The following is a 12,971-nucleotide window of genomic DNA, read 5'->3' on the forward strand; positions in this document are numbered from 1 at the left end:
TTGAGGATTTTTTTGTTTATGGTTTAAGAAACCCATTTTTCGATCATATTTTGGCATCTCATCCGTTCAGGTTTTAGGTTTATATAAGTAGATCACTCCTACAAATTTTCAACCAAATTGGTGATCATTAAGGTAACGAACTAGATCAAATTAATAGACGAATCAAATATGTCAAACATGAACCGTTCAAGTTCATAATTACCTATAACCTAAACGGTTAATATGTGGATATAAGATCGAAAAATATGATAAACCGAAAATTCCTCAACTAGTCTTCGTTATAGAGACTCTCATTAGAAGGGCTCTTTATATTATAAAATATAAAGAGAAGCGCTAAAGCAATTTAAGCTCCAAATAACCCCAAATCGATCACCTAGGGCCTGTGACAGCACCTTGCTTGTAATACACATCAGGGTCAGTCCTGCCTCTACCCAGGCCAGCGATGTCTCCATTGTCCAGGTCTCCAGGATCAGTCCTAAACAATGTCTAGATAGTAAATATACAAAAGGAGAGGAGATGTCATTTATCTATTCAAGTAGTGGTGACCAAAACATGTTGGAAACTTGGAATTGACATGAAACCGTCCGAATCTAAGTCACTGCATAATGATTGTTTCCCAAGTAATAATGCAAGTTGGATTACAGAACTACACAGGAACAACTTGATTTTCACATACAAAACAGGCATGGCAAGGCTACTCCAAATTCCAAAAGCTTTCCTAGCAGGGAAATAATAGCAGCTTCTCGATCCCTTTGGGTGCACGTCATCACTCTTGAGACAACCCCTTGCTATAAAATTTAGACAGGATGTGGGCAGAACCTAGTGTGAGATAATCAGCAAGCATCACTGATCAGTAAATGTGAAGTTAAAAGTGTAAAACAACCGATCAGAACTAATGGTGAGCAATGGAAGCAGTCATTTGTAAGAAAAAAGAAAATCATGGCTACAGATGTAACAAGACAAGTATATTTCCAGAAAGCTGGCCAGAACACTAATGCAAAGGTGCTCGATGATGCCAAATCCTCCCTCCCATCTGCAGATGCATGAGCACAAATAAAACATTTCTTCAGTTCTAACAGAAGAAATACGATGTTCAGAAAAACAGTTACACAACCATATTGACTCGACGAATTTAAAAAACAATAGGCTGAATGGCCAGTTACAGAACTATGAATCACTTTTAAAATTGGAAGGAGCTAGAAATCCTATACAACATTTTGAGATGCATTTGAAATTGGAGTGGCCAACCTGAAATTTATTGCGAAAGACTAAAGAAGCCTATGATTTTATGCATTATAATGTGTCAGAATGATTTCAAAAATGATATATGATTTCAATATAGAGGCCTTATATTAATTGCTCATAGGCAGGAATTTAAGGCAACTTATATAAGAGAAAGATGCAAGTAACTTTATATTAACAAGATAACTTATGGATGAAAGAATTCTAGCAAGAATCACTACTTGAGCAGCTGAGCTAAACCTCAATAATCACCATGCCAAATAGCATTCAAAATTGTAATATGCATACCTTCATGAGGTCCTTCTCCTCTTTTGTAGTTTCAACTGCTTCAGTGGATACAGTATGCCCTCTTTCAATGATGCACTCCTCTCTTGTTTAAAGTTCCATAGTTCTTCAACTGCATACCTACCTCTGGGATTATACTCAATCACTTCCAGCAAAGCAGTTGACACAGCCAAATAAACTTCACCACCAAACTCGTTTTTTAACTTTTTCAATTTTGCATCTTCTTCATCAATAACTTTCTGTGTATATACCGGCCACATCTACTATGTTAGTAAATCAATTTCAAGAAACACGATGAGAAAAAGTAATGTTATCCTTAGAATATTTTTGAATTAGCCAATGGTGCAATGGTTCATCTGATTAGATGAACCATTAATTGCATAGCAAACAATTCAAGCTCACTAGTATACAAGGAAAGGCTCCTATAGGTTCAGCATGTGTGAATAATTCAATTTCATGTGCATGAAAAGGGAAATTGGATATCTTTTATGGCATGAGAAACAATAACTGGAATGTTTCTTTAATTGGAAGTGCATGCACTTAGACTTTAAACCCGTATAGCAGGAAACTAGTGTCACCAACAACTATAGAAATGTATTCTATTCCATGTTATACAGTACATTGTAAAAATTTATACCTTACAATGTCCAGAGTAATCCGTGCTAGTTTTGAATGGATGCCAGCTTGAATCCTTAATATACGTCTCCCATAGAGAACATAGTGCTGCTGCCTGGTCGTCAGCTTGTTCTATATCATATTTTCTCTTGCATGCAGTATGAAATGGTTTGCTGTCAAGCTCTCCCATTTTCTTGATTCCAATAAAAGCACGACTTGCTGATTCCCATCCCTGCAACATACAAAGTTTTACTCAAAATTTTATGTTGACGAGCAAGCATCATGATCGATGTATTAAGGACTGAGCCTCAACAGAGAACATGAAGCCAAAATTTTATGGAATCTCAAACCATAAAAGGAACATGTTCAGATGATCATACAAATCAGAAAGCATTTGTATCAGATGAATTGTATTTAGGCCAGAGTTAAAGAATTATCCTACAGCTGGTCTGTCATCAACAGAATAAAGGTTCTAAATCCATGTAATTAAGGTCCAAAGCCAACGTGTAAGTTTTACTTCCTAGCATTACATGCAGTTCGATCTGTGTGACATAAGGTAACTAGTTTAGATAATAATGTTACAAATACTATTGAGAAACTATAAAACAGATATAAAAAGAGCGCACAACAGCTAAACACAGAAAGAAAAAAATAGCTCAAACCCTCCAATGGTTCAAAACTCAAAACTGAACTGACTTCTACGCCCATGCCATTAATTGATTTCTCAATGAAGTTTCTGAAGTATTAAATGGTGTTTATTCAAGTTATTGATAATGTTTTTCCATGCATACTGTAAGCTCCCTGTATTCACCTTGAAAATCACACTCTTTCAAATTCAAAACCTATCATATACATACGTACTCTGATTAACTCTGCACGAGCCTCTTGGAGTTCAGTGTTGATTTTGATCTCCCTTACAGTAAGTACATTGTTAAAAGCTTTAACATTGGCCAGCTTCATTTCTTTCTCCTTCAACTTGTTACTAATTTCATCCACCTCTTCTTCTTTCTTCTCTAACCTTTTTCGAATTTCACCCATCTCTTCATGCTTGGCCTCAGACTCATCGTCATCTGACACCTCCTCAGCCTCATCGTCATCTGACACCACCTCAGCCTGATCCTTGTGATCCTCCAATTCAGTGACCTTCTTCTGGAGCTCCTCATTTTCTTTCTGACATTCCCCTCAGTCACCAAAACAAAAATTTCAAAACACTCATTCATATCAGCATGATATAACAAATGTCCTAGCTAGTTCCAAAAGTAAATAGAAATATACCTTTTGTTTTGACATAGTTTCATTAGCCTTCTTTTGCTCAATATTAACCATCTCCTGCTGTGAGAGAAGGGCAAAATATTATCTATTTCCAAGAATATCTTAGGCAAGGTATATTCTGACCTTTAATCAAAGATTATTACACAAAGGAGAGACCCTACAAAATCAAAAGATATAAATAAATGGTAATACCATTCGTTTTAGTTTCATCTCTTGCTGCTCAAGATCTTTCTTCTGAGCTTCAATCTGCTCAAGCGTCTTCTTAAGTTCTTTCTTTTGAGTTTCTTCAATCATCTCAAGCTCTCTCTTCCGGGATTCACTCTGCTCAAGCTTTTTCTGAATCTCTTTCATCTGAGATTCTTTCTGCTCATGCAACTTCTTAAGTTCTTTCTTTTGAGTTTCTTCAATCGTCTCAAGCTCTCTCTTCCGGGATTCACTCTGCTCAAGCTTTTGCTTAATCTCTTTCATTTGAGTTTCACTTGTACTATACCACACATGCCACATATTTTTCTTCTTCTCAAGCTCTTTGTTGGCGACTTCACTTTGCTCAAGCTTTTTCTGCAGATCCTTCCTTTGAGCCTCATTCTCTTCAAGCTTTTTCTTAAGATCATTGTTTTTCGCTTCAGATTTTGAGAAGGCCTTGCTTTGCTCCAATAAGGCCTTTTGAAGGTGGTCACGAGCATTCTGTTGCAGTTTTCCTTTTGAACAGTATAAATTAAAGAAAGTGAACTCATTTCTGGGTGCAAATGTGTTGAAGTAGAATCGATCGGAAGGAATAAGTTTTATACGGACTCACCGATATCCGATTCTTCTGATTTGTGAGACATTTTCAAACCTGTTATATATCCAAAAAACAGTAATGGTTAAAAAAACTACAATGAAGATATTCAGATCATCCTACCCAACATATTGGTGCATGAACACAAAGGGGCCTCTCATAACTCGATCTCATGTTAAACTTTTTTCTTGACAATAGCAAGGAGACAAATATTTGAAAAGATAACTCAGCTTTAACTTTCTCATGAGTCGAAGGTAAAAAATGGAAACAGTATATATATGCACGTACATATAGTCTCTCTGATTCTTCCCAGTTCCCAGCAAATCAGAAACAGAAATTGTCTTCTTTGGCGTATAGAGAGATACTATGTGCATATATAGCAAAAGAGCTCGAACAGTGATTACCGGGAAACAGAACGCCAAACTTTACTTTAACCCAAACGACCATCATGTTTTGCATGGGCGACACATGGCATGGAGGGTGTTGAAAGGTCTCTAAATCTTCTTTTTTTTTTTGTTGAGAATGATCTCTTAAATCTTTCATTTCATAGGAAAATGAAAAGAGAATTAATTGTAAACATTAAGAGGTAAGATCACATACATCCCACATAGACATAGGGCATAGTGCATAGAGGAGTGTCGCCATTCTTTTTTCTTAAAAAACTCTTAATAAACCACAAAATACGACCAAAGCACGTTATGCAAGCTAGTGCTGGTGTTGGAGTACAAAGCTTTCTTCTTTACTATGTTACCATATAAGCAAATATTGGTTTTCGCATAATAATCTCTAGGCAATATGCAGTAAAGAGGAGATATTTGTGTTTATTGCAACCAATAACATAGACGGACATCATGATACTTGTCTACAGCTCTCGCAATCGGCTGTTGCGTATTCAAAGCTTCATTTGTCAGTCACCACCAATTTGATGGTCATACCACCACCAAATTAAAGGCTGCCATGTCTGAAAACTTATAACTCAAACTTGATTTTCACATACAAAACAGGCTCGGCAAGGCTACTCCAAAATCTTCCTAGCAGGAAGTAATAGCAGCTTCTTGATCCCTTCAAGTGCCGCCAAGGTGGCTCCGCTGGTGGAAAACTCCGAGGCATCTTTTAGAATCAAAGCACAACAAGTCATTTTGAGGGGACCCTTCCCCTTTCTCCCCTCACTCGCCTGCTAGACGTCCTCCAAACGCCCAACTAACGTCCTTAATAAAAAAATCGATCTTCGCAAGGAACTGACCACCAAATTTCACATTAAAACCTGAAGAATTCTTGAAAGCTGAAGATTTCCCAAAGGAGAATTCTTCAGTCAATCTGTCAGTAGACCAGAGAGATGCATATGCTCCTCGCTGCTTCCCATACGTCGCCAGGAAGGTGCCATCTTGAGAAAGTGACGCATTGGTCACTCCACGGCCACGTACATTCAAACTTGAAACACTGTTAAATGTGGCACCACATCAAGGTGGACTTTGGCTGTGCATAAGGTCTTGTTCCTCATCTGCAGGTTGTTGCTCCAGGAAACCAAGAGTTGACTGGAAGCAAATAAGATTGTGAGTCACAAATATCGAAAATTATTCAGCGCACCGTGTGCACATGCGCGCCGGGAACCTCCACCGTCCAAATTGATGCGTGGATCGATTTTTTTATTAAGGACGTTTGTTGGGCGTTTGGAGGACGTTTAGTAGGCGAGTGAGAGGAGAAAAGGGAAGAAAAAGGGTCTGCAACTCTGCATCAATCATCAATGTAGTCCTCAAGGGTCCCCTCAAAATGACTTGCCAACACTCTCGCGAGTCGCAACAACCCCTTGCTATGAAAGTTAAACTGCATGATGTGGGGAGAACCTAGTGTGAGATCAGCAAGCAAGCATCAGTGGTTCCTAAATGTAAAGTGAAACAACTTGATAACACAAAATAAAAGAAAATCAATCAGAACTAATGGTATGTAATGAAACCAGTCATTTGCCAAAAAAAAGTACGGATACAGCTCGTAATGAGACATATTTGGAATAAACTCTGCCATTTAGACTGTTCATCAAAATTGTTTTCATGTTCAACAAATATTTTTCAGGAAGGATGAGCAGAACAGTAATGCAAAGGTGTTTGATGATGCCAAATCCCCCCATCCACAGATGCACGAGCACATGCATTTACCAAAAAATACACAAATAAAAATTCCTTCAGTTATAATAAAAGAACTATGATTTATTCAAACAAACAAAAAAACAAAAGAAATACGATATTCAGAAAATCAGTTACACAACCATATTGGCCTCCATGAATTTAAAGACAATAGGCCAACTACTCATTAAAGGCCATCTTTACATAGATATTGATATTGCCAAATTTTAAAGTGCCAGACAGAACTACTTGCCAAATCTGCAAAACAATCCTACAACTGTTGAGCAGCATTCAAATTGGAGTGGCCGAACTAAAATACATTGGAAATGAGTAAACAAGCTTATGATTTTATGCATTGTAAGAAAGATTTAGAAAATGACTAAGGTAACCAATTAGGCCACAGGCAACAATTCTTCAAGTTTTGCCTTCCATTATGCAAATCAAACAATGAGAGACCTTAGACCAATCAAACTTAAATTTATATAACAAAGCAGACAAGTAACACTACGTTACCAAGATCTTGTTATACATTCCTAGTTAACATTAGAATGAAATATATTTAGCAAGAATCAACACTCGAGTCAAAAACTCAACACTCAGTTATATGCGTTGGCCAAATAGCATTTAAAATTGCAGTCTATACCTTTAATAGGTTCTTCTCTTCTTTTTTTGTTTCAACTGCTTCATGATATGCAATATTGCCTCTTTCAATGATGCCCTCCTATCTTCTTTGAAATTCCATAGTTCATTAAGTGGATACCTACCACTCGGATTATACTCATTCAATTCCAGCAAAGCAGTTGACACAGCTAGATGAACTTCAACACCAAACTCGTTCTTTAACTTTTTCATTTTTTCATCTTCTTCATTTATAATTTCCTGTGCAAGTACCGGCATCCACAATGTCAGTAAATCAATTTCCAGAACCACAATGGGGCAACTAATGTCATTATAGAGTTCAATGTACCACAATGTCGTTAATCTGGATAGTGGTGCAAATGTATAATTCAAACTTGCTATTATACAATAAGGAAAGACTCCTATAGGTTGAGCATCTATGAGAGGAAAATAAGTAAATTAATTTCATGGGCAAGAAAAGGAACATTAGATGCCTTTCCCTGGATTAAGAATGATAACATGATTATTTATTTTTAACTAGAAGTACATACATGAGGAGTAAAACCCATATAGCTAGCAGGAGCAATGAAACTAGTGTCAGCAACAATATTACTCTAATCACCCTTAAGAGTGTTAGATACAAAGTACTAGGAAAACATATACCTTATTATGCCCAAAGGAAGCCGTGCTAACTTTGAACGGATGCCAGCTTGGATCCCCAATATAACTCTCCCAAAGAGAACATAGTGCTGCTGCCTGTACATTTATTTCTTCTGTAGGATATTTTCTCTTGCATGCAGTCTGAAATGGCCTGCAGTCAAGCCCTCCCATTCTCTTGAGACGAATAAAAGCACGACTTGCTGATTCCCATCCCTGCAAAGTACAAAATTTTACTCAAACCTTATGACTATACTTGTTATCATATTGACAAGCAAGCATCATGATTGATGCATTGACAACTGAGCAGCAAAGAAAACATGAAGCTAAAATTTGATGGAATCTCCAACCATAAAAAGAACATGTTCAGAAAATCAGACCAAATCAGAAAGCAGTCTACCAGTTGAGTTGTATCTGGGACAGTTGATAGATAATTTTAATGCTGGTTTAACATCAACAGATTAAAGGTGTCTAAATACATGTGATTAGAGACAAAGCCAATGTGTAAGTTCTTTTAACTTCCTAGCATTTCAGTTGGATCTGTGTAACACAAGGTAACTAGTTTAGAAGATAATGTTAGAAATTATAATGAAAAGCTATATATAAAACAGATAGAAAAAGATCACACAACAGCTGAGCACAGAAAAAACAAATGAAAAAAGTTGAACCCTCTCTTGGTTCAGACCTCAACTGACTTCTATGCACAATTGAGTCCTCAACAAATTTCTAATTATTGCATATGTTTTTAAGTTAATGACAAATGCATACATACTCTGATCAACTCTGTACGAGCCTCCTGCAATTCAGTGTTGCTTTTGAGCTCCTTTACAATAAGTGTATTGTTAAGAGCTTCAACATTGGCCAGCTCTTCTTCCTTCTCCTTTAACTTGATTCGAATTTCACCTGAATCCTCCGCAGCCTGATCCTTTTGATCCTCCAATTCAGTGATCCTCTTTCGGAGCTCCTCATTTTCTTTCTGAATCTCTCAATCACCAAAACCAAAATTTAAAATCACTAATTCGTATAAGCTTGATGTAGAAAATGTCCTCAAGACAAGCTAGTTCAGGAAGTATATATAGAAAACATACCTTTTGTTTTAACAAATTTTCAGTAGCCTTCCTGTGGTCAAGATTAACCATCTCCTGTGAGAGAGAAGGGCAAAGCATTAGTTATGGAACAATAAGTTCCTAGAAATAAAAAGATAAAATTAATGGTAGTACCAATTGTTTTATTTTAATCTCATGCTGCTCAAGATCTTTCTTTTGAGCTTCGATCTGCTCAAGCGCCTTCTTAAGTTCTTTCGCTTGAGCCTCTTCAATCTTCTCAAGCTCTTTCTTCTCAGATTCACTCTGCTCAAGCTTTTTCAGAATCTCGTTCATCTGAGTTTCCCTCTGCTGGTGCTTTTCCGCAGCAGTAAGCGCATCTAAGGTCTTCTCATGCTCTTTCTTAGCGACTTTACTTTCCTTCAGCTTTTTGTCAAGATCTTTCTTTTCAGCCTCATTCTCTTCAAGCTTTTTCTTAAGATCATTGTTTTTCTCTTCAGATATTGGAAGGGCTTTGTCTTGCCCCAAGAAGGCTTTTTCAAGATAGTGACGAGCATTTTGTTGCAGTTTTCCTATTCAACCATATAAAGTGAAGTCATTGTTGTGGACAGGAGGTCTTCAAGTAGAATCAGGAGGCATAAGTTTAATGCTCACTCACCCATATCCCTTTCCTCTGATTTGTGACACATTTTGAAACCCGATATCCTGGAAACAGTAATAATTCAAATGTCCAATGAAGATATTCATATCATCCTATCTCTTATCAAATCAACTAAGCATAATGGTGCATGAACACAAAGGGTGTCAGAGCCTCTCATCACTCTTATGTTGAACTTTTTTCTTAACAAAGTAAGGAACCAAAATATTGTAAAAGATGGATGTCTGAGACTAAGTTTTAACTTTCTCAGTCAACGAGTAAGAATAAAAACAGTATGCACGTACCAGAATCTATCTCCTTTCTCCTTAACTAGCAAAGTCTCTTTGTTTCTCCCCAGCGAATCTGAAAGAAAGAAGGTAATCCTTGGTGTTTAGAGGAGACTAGACAGAAAACCCGTGCATTGAGGCGGGTCAAAATTGATGTACTGAACTAATATTGTTGTATAGTACTATATGGATTTTAATGTATGAATATATAAGGAGAAAACATGAATAAAAATATTAAAGAAAGAGTAGTATCACAAAGCATAATATATAAAATACATGAAGTTACATATTGGCTTTTGACGTTGATCGCGTTTATGTACATTTTTTCCTTTTTCTCTTTTGACCTTGATCATGTATTGCTGAAGAGGACATGAGAGTCATGGTCTTGTATCAATGTCATCTAATTAGCAACAAAAAATACAATAACTAACTATACAAACCTCTTATATTTGCATTCTTAGCTGATGCATTCTCATAAAACAATGTCCTGTCAACTTCTGCTGGATCAGCATGTCCATTCCCAAAACTATGTTCTGCGAAAAATTTCATTCTTGAAGATAGTCGCTTTTCAGGCGCCATACCTATGAGAAAAAACATAATGTCAGAACAAAACTTGAAATTCAGTAAAAAAAAAAAATTGAAAAACTAAAACTGCAGCTAAACACAAAAATAAAGCTATTAAGTAAAAGAAAACTGACAGAATAATTCACAACATCAAAGGTACAATGATAAACCAATCCAAATAAAAACTTCTGTACCAAATAAAGTTTACATAATCATTTTCTTTCATTAAAGAAATTAAAAATGAAATGAATCAAGTTGATTAATGTCAACATTTTTACAATTTACTTGAATATCCGGCTTGTTTTATGTGAAAGAGTTACATTTGAAAAGAGTCGGGTGGATATATATCATGTCATCAGGTACACTGAAAATTGTCCAGAATGATTATCGCTGGTTCTTAAATAAACCAAAAGAATAAACCACTTCTTGACATTACCAAAAACAAAAGAACAACAACCAATAAAATATACTTTAAAAAAACGATTGCCCAATATCCTTTCAGTAACACACACAAACAAATGGTAGAAGTCTATTATGACCTTTTCTGTTTTCCTTTCAGGTACAGTAACATGAGAATTCAAAGAAGCAAATGCAGAAATGAAAGAATAAAAATATCAACACCAGATTAGAATAGGAAAACATATATTCAATCGGAACAAAACATTGAAACGTGAAACCTGAATAAGAAGACAAAAGTAACAGAATGAAGAACACTAAAGGAATGAAAAGCTGTGGAACACCAGAATGAGCAAGTCTTCACATGAAAACTGCAAACAACAAACCAAACAAAAAATTAACAGAAAAGCTGCAAACAATACATGTAGAAAAGGGAGATCAAGAAGTACGAATGACACCCCTATCCCGAAAACAGAGGGTCGTCCCCCTCTTGGCTTAGATTCAGATCAAACCAGCAGCTTGTACTCAGTTTCCAAGCTTGTATTAATCTCTGCAAGACAGTGATCAAAGAATGGAATTTAAAACTATAAAATGATGTCCAAAAGTCCAAAACTATCCCATATCCCATATCTGCAACACATGATTCCATTTGGATCGATCACCCTACTTGCAGCAATCCGAAATTTGATTAGAGTTCCTAATTACTAAATGAGAGATTGGGTTGTTGATTTTTTTAATGGCACATAACTATATCAACGCTGAGTCATCAGCCTTCTCAAAGTTCCTAATAGTACATGTACTCTACTCCAAATTTTAATGGAAACAGTTTTCAATTGCCAAAATTATTCTCCTCAGAAAGCTTTGAAGCTACCATGTTACATTTCCTAAATCCAATCCTAGAAAAATTAATCCTAAGAACAAACTGTGGGAACTATTGCAAGTGGTTGCTCATCAAATAGAAATTGGAACTGGGGTGAATTAAGATAGTGAACATAAACTAAGGAAGGCTGGGAATGGTGTCATGTTTATCAATACATATGTGTGTGTATGAATTTTAACAGTGAAAGAATATGGACAGAAGTTAACATACGGCAAGGCATGAAGTTCAATCCATGATGAAATCTAAATGCATGACTTACTTACTCCTACAATGTAACTATGAATCGATGCTTAAACTACTGATCATGTAATATTTCATATACTGTAGTAAGACCTCTTGTCCATATTCTTTACCTGAAAAACTGAAATGGCCTGGCCAAGAAATTAAAATCATTTCTTTACAATTTTGGAAATAGGAGAAATCTATCCTTGGTACAGATGATATACCATGCCACAGGCGTGCAGCCATGCACATATTGGTATGAAACAATTGGTTACCTCCACAATCATTGCAAATGAGCACACCTATATGTATACAAAAAAGAGTGGAATCGGACAAAAATATGACTCAGAAATACTTGTTATACTTTAAAGTATAACATGAGAGCCTAATTTTTTTTTTTTTTTTCTGTACAGATGAGGCATGGGAGTTGAGGCCATCTGCGTCACATGTTTAGTAAAGTAGAGTTAGAATATCAACCAAGTTTTCATCAGGTTCATGTTCATATTCCATCAAACAAAATTATTCACACAGAACCGAAAACACACAATAAACTGAAAGGCAGTACAAATCAAACACAGAACACTCTTTTTTATCAATACCAAAGATTAAACCTTCAGAAAAGAACCAAAGCTATAACTGAACAGACAAAAGATTTTACCTGAATCAAAATCTACATAACATAAATATCAATTAAGTTTCTCATTTTGCAACTTTAACCGTTCATGTTTTGCCACAATAATGGACCTGAGAAGCTGCTATTGCCAAGAATCCGAATTGACATAAAAAAAAACTCTGAAGTTTAACATGATTACATACTACACTTCAGCTTGAAGATTCTAAAGATCACACAAAGTCTCAACTTCCTTCTCTTGTTTTTTTTTGGTTCGAAAAAGTCTCAACTTCCTAATTAAGCCTTAATCATGATCCAGTTCACCATAAAGCATCAATCAAAAGCATGATCTCTGCGCAACTAAGACTAACGCCTAGCTTCAGAACATCTATGAGCAACCCCCTTCAAAAGTATCACTCTAAAAAAAAATCGAGAACATAACAGAAATGCATAATAACTGAAAAGAGAGGAATAGGCAGAGGCAGACCTTCAAAACATAAGAACTGGGAAAACACAGCCACTACCCACGCAAAGCCATTACCCTGCAAGAGCAAGACAACGAAAATTTTCAATCCCCAACCAAAGGACCAACATGCAAACTGAAATCAGGGGAAAAAACTACCAATTGATTTCAAAGAAGAGAGAGGAGAAGACAAAGACGTGAACTCAGAGAAGGAAACGAAGACAGACGAAGAGAGAAAACTGGGAGAGAGAGAGAGAGAGATAAGAAAAAAAAAAAAAGGCA

General features: G+C 36.2%; 1 protein-coding gene across 1 annotated transcript; it reads right to left on the reverse strand.

Annotated features, from left to right (window-relative positions):
- Positions 1-369: 369 nt before the first annotated feature.
- LOC101310397 lies at positions 370-12,734 on the reverse strand. The gene is made up of 17 exons (XM_004295859.1): positions 12,714-12,734; positions 9,995-10,135; positions 9,573-9,630; positions 9,289-9,335; positions 8,808-9,202; positions 8,676-8,729; positions 8,360-8,563; positions 7,594-7,803; positions 7,077-7,191; positions 4,211-4,249; positions 3,607-4,112; positions 3,418-3,474; positions 3,004-3,312; positions 2,165-2,374; positions 1,652-1,766; positions 1,531-1,565; positions 370-486 (listed from the first exon to the last, which is right to left on the reverse strand). The coding sequence occupies exons 2-17, from the start codon at positions 10,131-10,133 to the stop codon at positions 370-372; spliced, it is 2,610 nt and encodes an 869-aa protein (XP_004295907.1). The 5' UTR covers positions 10,134-10,135; positions 12,714-12,734.
- Positions 12,735-12,971: the final 237 nt, after the last annotated feature.

This window comes from Fragaria vesca, linkage group LG3 (genome assembly GCF_000184155.1).
Source record: "Fragaria vesca subsp. vesca linkage group LG3, FraVesHawaii_1.0, whole genome shotgun sequence".
Taxonomy (NCBI): Eukaryota; Viridiplantae; Streptophyta; class Magnoliopsida; order Rosales; family Rosaceae; genus Fragaria; species Fragaria vesca.

Excerpts from the sequence above, each read along its gene's own strand:
- LOC101310397 (XM_004295859.1), bottom strand. The coding sequence starts at position 10,133 with ATGGCGCCTGAAAAGCGACTATCTTCAAGAATGAAATTTTTCGCAGAA. Across the intron at positions 8,730-8,807 it reads AGATTAAAATAAAACAATTG|GAGATGGTTAATCTTGACCA; the intron begins GTACTACCATTA and ends TCTCTCTCACAG. Across the intron at positions 3,313-3,417 it reads AAACTATGTCAAAACAAAAG|AAAGAAAATGAGGAGCTCCA; the intron begins GTATATTTCTAT and ends GGGGAATGTCAG.